The sequence below is a fragment of the Adiantum capillus-veneris genome, chromosome 3 (genome assembly GCF_014529385.1).
Source record: "Adiantum capillus-veneris isolate H3 chromosome 3, ASM1452938v2, whole genome shotgun sequence".
Taxonomy (NCBI): Eukaryota; Viridiplantae; Streptophyta; class Polypodiopsida; order Polypodiales; family Pteridaceae; genus Adiantum; species Adiantum capillus-veneris.
The window spans coordinates 156,689,872-156,700,708 of NC_140933.1; the positions used below are offsets into that span (position 1 = coordinate 156,689,872).

Below are 10,837 nucleotides of genomic sequence, written 5' to 3' on the forward strand. Positions count from 1 at the left end.
TTCTATGTATTTTTCATATTTTTCTTATATTTCTTTTTAAATAGCTACTAGAAGGGAATCAAATCCTAGTGGGACACTAGGTGGCATGATTTTAAAGATACACTTATTTTAATGCATTATTGCAAACATGATTATAAAAATTTGTCAAGGAGTATTGTCATGCTTTCATATGGCATGAGGTGTCCTTTGGAATCAAATGAAAGTCTAAGCTAAGGGGACCATAGGAAGACTTTTGCTGCCAGAAATGGATCCTATTTTGATGATTTTTTTACACAAGGTTCCAATCCGAATTGGAAAACGATTTTAAAATGAAAATCGTATCTAATGAGCTGAATTTTTTGCCCATATTTTTACTTTTTTATTTGGAGTCACGGTTGAGCTGGAGATATGATCAAAATACTGGACCCCAGTCTGCCCACAACATGCAGGGACAGCTCATTTCCAACGTTTCCAGTTTCTATTCACACTGGCTCCTCTCTTCTTGTGTAAACCCTTGGGGGTTCCCTTCACCTATAAAAGGGGACCTCTTCTTCCTTGAAAAGAACTCAAGCATTCAAGCCATTGATGAGAGGAATTCATGAGGGAGTGTGTAGTAATGCTTAATTATACTTAGCCATTAACAGACGCCTAAGCCTACACTTTCTCCTAGAAGAAGACTAGCCATTCTTGCAACAAGCTAACTTTGGAAGATCAACTCTAATCAAAGAAGGTCTTGCACTTGGTGTATCAATCAAAGTGGAGTTCTCCCCTCTTCTTCTCTCTCCATCAATAATGGTGCCGAAGGGTTTGTCAAGTAAGCTGTGTTCTACGTTGATGTTTTCTTGATTTCTTGTTGTTTTCTTTTTCATCTCTAATCCAACACACACACACACACACACACACACACACACACACGCACACACGCACACACACGCACACACACACACACACACACTGTCAATAGCTACTTGGGCTTGGGCATTACCTTGCAGAGTTTGCACAAACCTTACAATCCTGGGCCCAAACCCCATCATAGTTAGACATTCCAAAATAAACGACCATTCTAGTCTATCATAAGCTTTGCCAAAGTTGACTTTGATGAAGACGTAGTCTTGTAATGATTCTTCAACATATTCTACTCCTTCCCCCATTGCTATCACAGCATTCAGAAGATGACGTCCTTTGATGAATCCTTTCTGCTCGGAGCTCAACCATTTAGCAAGAGCCGGGGCAATTCTGAGAGTTATGGCTTTGGCAAAAATTTTGTATGAGGCATTTAGCATTGTCAACGGTCTCCAGTTTGATAGTATTTCCTTCGAGCCTTTTTTATGAAGCAGCTTGATGATCAGAGTGTTGAATTGAATCGGTAGGGCTCCATGCTTAACAGCTTCTTGCCAAACCATGAGGAGGATAGGTGCTAAGACATCCCTAAACGTTTGGTAGAACTCAGCAGGCATGCCATCAATGCTAGGTGTTTTCTTCAGTTTAAGAGCATCTATGGCCCTTTTAATTTCTCCTAAAGACAGCTCTGAGTCTAGCTGGGTACTCAGATGAGGAGGGATCACTCGTTTCCTGCAGTTCCTAATAATACTTCTCACCAGCATGACTGACTCATCATGAACTTCTGGAGGGCTAAATAACTGAGTGTAGTGATCTCTGGGCACTTCTAGGTTTTCCTCCTCAGATGTGGCAGTCCCTCTTGCCCCTACTAGCTTTGAAATCAGTTCTATTTGATGTTTCTTTCTGAAACTTTTGAACATTGTTTTGGATGGTTTGTCCACTTTCCCTGTCCACCATTCTCGAGAAAATACTTCAGTGTGCTGCAATGTTATTTCTTCTTCAGTCTTGAGTTGATGTCGAAGGGTGGTTATTTAGTTCTGCACTGCCAACCCCTCCTTACTGCTCCAGGCTTCTAATTCTATAAGTTCATTATAGATAGAGTCCTTTCTTTTTCTTCAAATATCTGTCACCTTTTTCCTAAAAGAGATCAGGGACAAATGTTTGATGAAGACTTATATACCTTCTTTGGTTCAAGGGAAGGCTTGTTATCCTTAGTACAGGGGAGATGCCTTACTATAAGCACCTCTTTTGTACTCAATTTTCAATGCAATCTAATCTATTTCATGTCTACACTCTAGTCCAATTTCTATTGAGTGATATGACGAGTTAATTAGCGTGTAATCAGCATGAATGCAACGCTCTCATATTCACCTAGTCTCATCACCATGTATAGATTAAGTGGAAGTGACACATGGCTCAAGAACAAGTGGACACAAATTGAAGAAGTTATGCACTCATCTATACAATTCATCATCAGGGATTGGTCTCCCTATAGTGAGGCTTGCATTCTTCAATACTTTTGATCACTAGCATCTCCATGATTTGCCGCAAAAAAATATAGTTTACAAGCAACAGTCATTGTTATCAATATGTACGTGCATAATGCCATAGTTGTAGATATTGGTGAGATTTGCATCCAGAGTGCTAGTGTTGAGGGACATGGAAATTAGGGATATTAATATGTAAATGTAGGAACATATAGAAGTGAACAACTAGAATAGAAAGATAAGATGCAAAAACTTTATTTGTTTTAGAAGACCTATGGACCAAGCCAAGAATGATTGGTTGAAATGTACATGTGAAGGAATTTCGGGGGTAATTTCCCCACTCAGCATTAGCCTAGCGCGTGTAGGACCTCGGCCGAGGACGACTTTTCTTCTTATAAATCTGCTAGTCATCGGGACATTGCTCTTACATTTAAATATGCTGCTGCTGCTCATCGAACAATATCATCAATTTATACAGCTACCTCCACCAGATTAATTACACTTCTTTAGCAGAAATCATGACCGGCCAACACAATCTTGTGCACGCCTCCAAGGCCGGCAGCGTGCACCACAAGGCGGAGGAGAAGAAGCACAAGCAGCGCCAGCATGCGGCCGACGCCGCCGCTCTCGCCGCTGGTGACTTCGCTTTGGTAAGCTTCTATTGATCATGAGTTTTTAGCGTGCTCTATAGAATATGGTAAGAGTTATATATGCTAGCAGCATCGCCTGACGTCGTTGTATATATATTGTTTGCTGAAGCACGAGAAGCACGAGGCCAAGAAGCACCCGGAGCAGCGCCATGCTCACAAGGTGTGCGAGCACGTGGCTGCCGCCATCACCATCGGTGCAGGCACTCTCGCGGTCCACGAGAAGCACGAGCACAAGCACGCCAAGGAGGCCGCCAAGAAGCAGCAGCATGGCGCTCACCACAGCAAGCATTAATGATTGGCTGCCGAGCCTATCCAGCTTCCAAGTTCCAACTTCCACCCACCTGCACACCTCAATACTCTTTCTGATTATTCTGTACTTCACTAATCACTCTTACTCTCAAAGACATTACTTTGTAATTTAATCTTTACATTTTGGGCCATCGCGGCAATATGAAACGTGGAGCCATCAAACTTAGAGCCATCCTCGCACACACACACAAGCAATGTTTCTTTTGCTAGAAATTATGCACTACAATTTTTTTAAAATGAGCTTAAATTACAAGATGCCTATGAGTTTGAACCTTTGAAAATTTCTTAGTTGATGGGTATTGACCTATAGATACATTATACACCTTAGCTTTCGTCCCATAACCTCATCATGTTAATGAAAGAGGTCTTGAAAGACCAAATTTTTCCTATTTGTCATTATTTTTGAGATTTTGGTCTTTTGATTATAACAAAAATCTAGTCCCATAACTAGGTTATGAAGCTCAGTTTCTTGTTATAATAAGCTAATTTTTCCTATCCATACACCTTGAAATCTATGCAAAATCCTAAATTGATGAGAAGTTATATTCAATTTATGAAAATTTTATTAAAACTGCACTAAAGTTCTATGAATTTTTCATCTTAAAACTTATTATCATAATCTTAATTTAGTATTGATTTTAGCAAAAGTAAAACTTGGCTATGCTCTTCACCTCATAACTGACCTAAGATATGAACCTGACCTATAAATTGTTTTTCTAGATTCACCATATAATTATGATAAGTTGCTAGAAAAACAGGACACTTGAGTCTATTTCATTTTTCTCTTTCACATTAATTTTGGCTAGCTCATTCTTCTACCATCTCTACTATATATAATTGAGCTTACAATATTCAAGCTCAAAGAGACCCTCCATATGTCAATCTCTCCTTTCTGCCCCATGGAGCACTATATAACAACAATCACGATTTGCTCCCATTTAACGAGTCTCGAGACCTCGACGATTTGCATGAGAAGAGACTACGCCTAGTGTCCATGTCCGTGCATGTGAAAAGACCTGTTGTCCATCATGTTCATGGAGTGGATGTGTGCAAAACTAGAGAGAGAGAGAGAGAGAGAGAGAGAGAGAGAGAGAGACTCAAGAGACGAGTCACGACCTACAGAAAATACAACGTGTCTGTGTCTTCGTGCGTGCAAAGGGCTGTTGTCCATCATCTCGTGCAGTGTGCATGTTTGTGAAACTGGAGAGCGAGAAGAGTTGAAGCTGAACAATGCACATTGCACAGTGCAGCAACACTCCAGATATAGTATCACTGTGTGTATATGTTCATGCACGTAGTGTTCATGGGAAAGTGGGAGTCTATGCGTGCTCTGCATGAGCTTGTGCGTAGGGGCGGAAACTTTACGATGATTAGCACGCAAAAGTATCTGTATGCTCACAGTTGCAAGACTACAATTGTGTGTGTGTGTGTGTGTGTGTGTGTGTGTGAGAGAGAGAGAGAGAGAGAGAGAGAGAGAGAGAGAGAGAGAGAGAGAGAGAGAGAGAGAGAGAGAGAGAATAATACACCCACCCAGTGTTCGGGAAAAATCATTTTTCCAAATGTACAAAATTCCTTCTCTTGAATTTGGCAGGAGGAAATTTTTCAAGAAATTAGATTTATTTTTCAAGTTTTTACACTATTTTTCTCTATTTTGAGACGGAATTTCTCCTTTTCCCCTTGCTCTCAACAGGCATTTTTGAAATTGAAAATGGCACGATATTAAATTGAAACACATTTTTTCCGAACTACACCCACCTAAGCTCTACATGATTGATCTCCTATTCATGGGAGCATGCTCTAGCTTCTTCTCCTTTGGCTACTACTAATGCAAGACTGCATTTGCTACGTCTCAATTCACCTAGGCCACCACTGCCATCACTCTTTCCTATGCTCTCTCACTTCTCTCTCGACAATCCTCTCTCTCTCTCTCTCTCTCTCTCTCTCTCTCTCTCTCTCTCTCTCTCTCTCTCTCTCTCCAGCTGGGGCTACAAGTGCATTCCATTTTACCTTCCCTATTTCCTGGGATGTGTAGAGAGGTAATTGCTCTCTTGTTCTCTTTGCTCCCAAGTTGTGATTAGAGAATACAAGAATTGTACTATGTGTGTGTGACAAAGCTCCAAGCTCTAACGAGATCGGGCCTCACAGGGCATTGGCATTGTGTGTGTGTGTGTGTGTGTGTGTGTGTGTGAGAGAGAGAGAGAGAGAGAGAGAGAGAGAGAGAGAGAGAGAGAGAGAGAGAGAGAGACGATACATTTGCAAGCTACCACAAAATATTGGTGTCATGTAGCTGAGGCTGAGGATGAGAGATCCACAAGCTTTGGTGCAAGGGAGCCATGGAGGTACACATCAAATTACAAGGCTCATCAATGTGTAGGTCTGGACTGGCTTTAAGAGGAGAAGGGGGGCTCCACATTTTGCCCTTGGCCTTCCTCTTTCTTGCATTTTGCTGCAGCTTTTGTTGGCGGCAGCAACAGTAGTCGACAACGCCCTGAGAGTGCCATCAGCTAGCAATGGCAAGGTGTCTGCCACAACGACTATTTTGTCGGATCTATCTCTATCTGCTGGAACCTTTGTTCTCGCTTTCAACCCCATTGTCTTCTACTACACCATCTCCCTCAACAACTCCTACTCGAGGTTTTTGTCTACGTCGAAGTGCCACCGGATCAGGTAACTCGCAAATGGAAAACTCAATGCTCTCTATGGTTTCGTCTACAGAAATGACCTTTTGCAGTTGCTAGCAGGGCGAGGACCACCATGCACACTATCACAATCAATGCAGTATACCCTGCACTCAACCGAAGGAATTTCTTATGTCATGATTGTACATGTGTGTAAAATTTGACAGAGACGTGGCGGTGATAGTGAAAATAGTAGGAGCAGTGGGTTGAGTGCAGGGTATAGTGCATTGATTGTGATAGTGTGCATGGTGGTTCTCACCCTGTTAGCATCTACAAAAGGTCATAATGGGCACATGGTGTGTCATGAAAGGGAACCCTTGGAAGTAGTGTTCGGGAAAAATATGTCTCACCTTAATATCGTGTCGTTTTCAATTTCAAAAATGCCGGTTGAGGGCAAGGGGAAAAGGAGAAATTTCGCCCCAAAGTAGAGTGTAAAAACCCAAAAACTAAACCTAATTTTCTAAAATTTCCTCTTGGGAAGAAATTTTATATGTTTGGAAAAATGATTTTTCTCAAGTACTACTTGGAAGCTGATTCAGGTGGGGGTTCTGCATTATGTGGAGAAATGCTAAGAGGGCATGGCCATCTGGAGCGAGGGAGTCTCCCTCAACAACTCCTACTTGGAAGTTTTTGTCTACATCCAAGTGCCACCGGATCAAGTAACTCACAGTCGGAAAACTCAATGCTCTTTGTGGTTCTTTCTACAGAACTGATAGAGACCTGGCCAATAGCAGGAATCTTCAGGTTCTGACGTGAGCATGAACCGCACGTTGATGCACATCGGGCCGTTTAGTCCATTGTTGGAGCTCAAGAAGCTAGGGTACACAAAGATAGTAAAGGTGTATGTATTGGCCATAGGGTATGGATTGGCGACGTATACAATGTATGTGACAAGAGGCAAGGATCTCTCTCTCTCTCTCTCTCTCTCTCTCTCTCTCTCTCTCTCTCTCTCTCTCTCTCTCTCTCTCTCTCTTTCTCTTGATATGTGTCTTCCTCACCCCAAGGAATTTCTGATGTCATGACTGTACTTGTGTGCAGAATTTGACACAGACAACGATGATAGTGAAAGTAGTAGCAGCGATGGGTGCAGGGTATATTGCGCTGATTGTGATAGTGTGCATGGTGGTCCAAAGGTCATAATGGGCACATGGTGTGTCATGAAAGGGAACCGTTGGAAGTAGTGTCTAGGAAAAATATGTCTCAGCTTAATATCGTGTCGTTTTCAATTTCAAAAATGCTGGTTAAGGGCAAGGGGAAAAGGAGAAATTCCACCGCAAAACAGAGTGTAAAAACTGAAAAACTAAACCTAATTTTCTAAAATTTCCTCTTGGGAAGAAATTTTGTATGTTTGGAAAAATGATTTTTCTCAAGCACTGCTTGGAAGCTGATTCAGGTGGGGGTTTCACATTATGTGGAGAAATGCTAAGAGGGCATGGCGATCTGGAGAGAGGGAGTCTCTCTCAACAACTCCTAATCAGAGGTTTTTGTCTACTTCCAAGTGCCACCGGATCAGGTAACTCGCAGTCAGAAAACTCAATGCTCTTTGTGGTTCTTTCTACAGAACTAAGAGAGAACTGGCCAATAGCACAAATTTGCAGCATCTCACGTGAGCATGAACCGCACATGGGTGGACATTGGGTCATTTAGTCCATTGCTGTAGCTCAACAAGCTAGGGTACACAATGACAGTAAAGGTGTATGTATTGGCCATAGGGTATGGATTGGCAACGTATACAGTGTATGTGACAAGAGGAAAGGATCTCACTCTCTCTCTCTCTCTCTCTCTATGTTTCTCTCTCTCTCTCTCTCTCTGTCTCTCTCTCTCTCTCTCTCTCTCTCTCTCTCTCTCTCTCTCTCTCTCTCTCTCTCTCTCTCTCTCTCTCTCTCTCTCTCTCTCTCTCTCTCGATATGTGTCTTTCTCACCCCAAGCAATTTTTGATGTCATGATTGTACTTGTGTGCAGACACAAACGACGGTGATAGTGATGGCTGTAGGGTATATCTCGTTGATTGTGATAGTGTGCATGGTGGTCCTCGCCTTGCTAGCATCTGCAAAAGGTCATAATTGGCACATGGTGTGTCATGAAAGGGAACCCTTGGAAGTAGTGTTCGAGAAATATATGTCTCAACTTAATAGCCTGTCGTTTTCAATTTCAAAAATGTCCGTTAAGGGAAAGGGGAAAAGGAGAAATTCCGCCCCAAAATAGAGTGTAAAAACCAAAAAACGAAACCTAATTTTCTAAAATTTCCTCTTGGAAAGAAATTTTGTATGTTTGAAAAAACAGTTTTTCTCAAGCACTACTTGGAATTTGATTCAAGTGGGGCTTCTACATTATGTGGAGAAATGCTAAGAGGGCATCGCCATCTGGAGAGAGGGAGTCTCCCTCAACAAATCTTACTTGGAGGTTTTCATCTACGTCAAAGTGCCATTGAATCAGGTAACTCGCAGTCAAAAAACTCAATGCTCTTTGTGTTTCATTCTACAGAACTCACGTAGAAATGGTCAACAACAAGAATCTGTAGGTTTCGATGTGAACATGAACAACACGTGGGTGAACATCGGGTCATTTAGTCCGTTGCTGGAGCTCAACAAGCCAGGGTACACAACAACAATAAATGTGTATGTATTAACCATAGGGTATGGATTGGCACGTATACAATATATGTGACAAGAGGCAAGGATCTCTCTCTCTCTCTCTCTCTATATATATATATATATATATAGATATATATATATATAGATATATATATATATATATAGATATATATATATATAGATATATATATATATAGATATATATATGTGTGTGTGTGTGTGTGTGTGTGTGTGTGTGTGTGTCTTCCTCACCCCAAGGAATTTTTGATGTGATGATTTTCCCTGTATGATGCAGAATTTGACACAGACAACAGTGATAGTGAAAGTAGTAGCACCATTTTGTTGAGTGTATGGTATATTTCATTGATTCTGATAGTATGTGTGGTGGTCCTCACCCTACTGCATCTTTAAAAGGTCATAATGGGCACATGGTGTGTCATGAAAGGGAACCCTTGGAAGTAGTGCGTTTTCAATTTCAAAAATGCTGGTTGAAGGCAAGGGGAAAATGAGAAAATTTGCCCCAAAATAGAGCGTAAAAACCCAAAAACTAAACCTAATTTTCTAAAATTTCCTCTTGGGAAGAAATTTTGTATGTTTGGAAAAATGAATTTTCTCAAGCATTGCTTGGAAGTTGATTCAAGTGGGGGTCTTGCATTATGTGGATAAATGCTAAGAGGGCATGGCCATCTGGAGAGAGGGAGTCTACATGTGATTCAAGACCCACAATCAAAAGCACCAATGAAAGAAAGAGGAAGACCAAGGGCAAAATGTGGTATATGTGGATGGGGCAAAGGAGGCTTCCATGGCTAGCAGTAGGGAACGCAAGCTACAACAACACCTCTTCTCTTTGTTAATTACTCCTCATTCATAAGTTAAGCATAACCAACTAATTGGGAAGAATGTTGTAGGGAACGTAGGGGTTGTGAACCAAGGGCTACAAAAAGGGACAGATCCACGATTGAGCAACAAACATCATTATTACACCTCTGCTCTTTGCTAATTACTCCTCATGCATAAGTTAACCGCATGACCAACTAATGGGGAAGAATGTCGTAGGGAACATAGGGGTTGTGAACCAAGGGCTACAAAAAGGGGTGTTAGCAGGGGCTAACACAGGCTACACCGAATATGCATCAAGGAAGATATATGCTATGGATGTGACTCAATACTTCCCACTCACTTTGTATAAGTCTCGGGCTCTTTTGGAGTTCCAAAGTTGTATATGCTAACCTAGAGGCTCAAGCTTAAACCCATATTAGAAGGGATGTGGGGGAAGCCATTAAAAGGAAGCCTTTATGCAAGGAGGCTTGATTCTTGAGTATCCACTTTTGAGAGCTCCCTCTCTCTAGAGTGTTCACTCTATGGCCTAGCCTTGAGCTTAATATCTATGCTTGAGAGGCTAGTGCTAACCATTGTAATTAGAGTAAGCTCTTCTTGATTAATCTAATCCTTATTTTCTCATTTGTCTACTTCTTCTCTACATTTCATCTTGTCATGAAGTAATATTACACTTTCATTATTCTAGATTTGAGAGATGTATGTACTTCTTGCTGTCAACCACTCCTAGTCTTCCATAAGCATTCGATTTGTGATATTTAGCATCACTAATTAGGTTGATTAAGTTGGGTATTAATATTTGTAAGTAGTGTGTGTGCCCTATTGTTTGCTTGTTTGTAGATAGGTTTTATGAAGATTTAGCACTATTCACCTCGTGTGTATAGCTATTGATGAAGTGTCGTGATTGACATGTGGTAATTAGCCTGTGCATAATTATCATTAGTGTACTTCGGTTGACTTGATGTGTGTAGGAGATTGATAGATTAGTGATTAGAGTAGGTTTAGAGTTATTCTTGCCATGGCTAACCTCTACTTGCAATGGAGAGGTGATCTCTTGAATCCTCTATTTTCATGCATCCAATGCTCGTGCTTCCATGCCCTAGCCGGGTTGTCGATCCACGTATTTAATAATTTTGTGTGGGTTGCGATTAGGTCATCCTACAACGCCTCCCTACATTTGGCGCCCTTTCCAGGGATCGATAACCTAAGCTAGTGAGTTTAGGATGTTTAGAATAGAGTAATTTCGTTACTAGTTTTTTGGTTTTTGAGTATGTGTAACTCAATTTTTGGTGTGATTTGATGATTTTTATGCAATAAATTGATGCTAATGTTGAGTTATGAATACCCCAAATCCCCAATTACACCCACAATTTTACTAATTTCATACTAACCCTTGCTAATTTCGCTTCGTTTCCATGCTAATTGTACTAATTTCATACTAATCTTTACTAATTTTGACTAAC

At 41.1% G+C, this 10,837-nt stretch overlaps 1 protein-coding gene and 1 pseudogene across 1 annotated transcript; both read left to right on the plus strand.

Annotated features, from left to right (window-relative positions):
* Positions 1-2,824: 2,824 nt before the first annotated feature.
* LOC147462022 (abscisic stress-ripening protein 3-like) lies at positions 2,825-3,266 on the plus strand. The gene is made up of 2 exons (XM_086502365.1): positions 2,825-2,956; positions 3,066-3,266. Exons 1-2 carry the CDS (start codon positions 2,825-2,827, stop codon positions 3,246-3,248), a joined length of 315 nt encoding a protein of 104 aa, XP_086358491.1. The 3' UTR covers positions 3,249-3,266.
* A 2,332-nt stretch (positions 3,267-5,598) lies between these two features.
* On the plus strand, positions 5,599-8,948 carry LOC147462023 (uncharacterized; annotated as a pseudogene).
* The last annotated feature ends 1,889 nt before the right edge of the window (positions 8,949-10,837 follow it).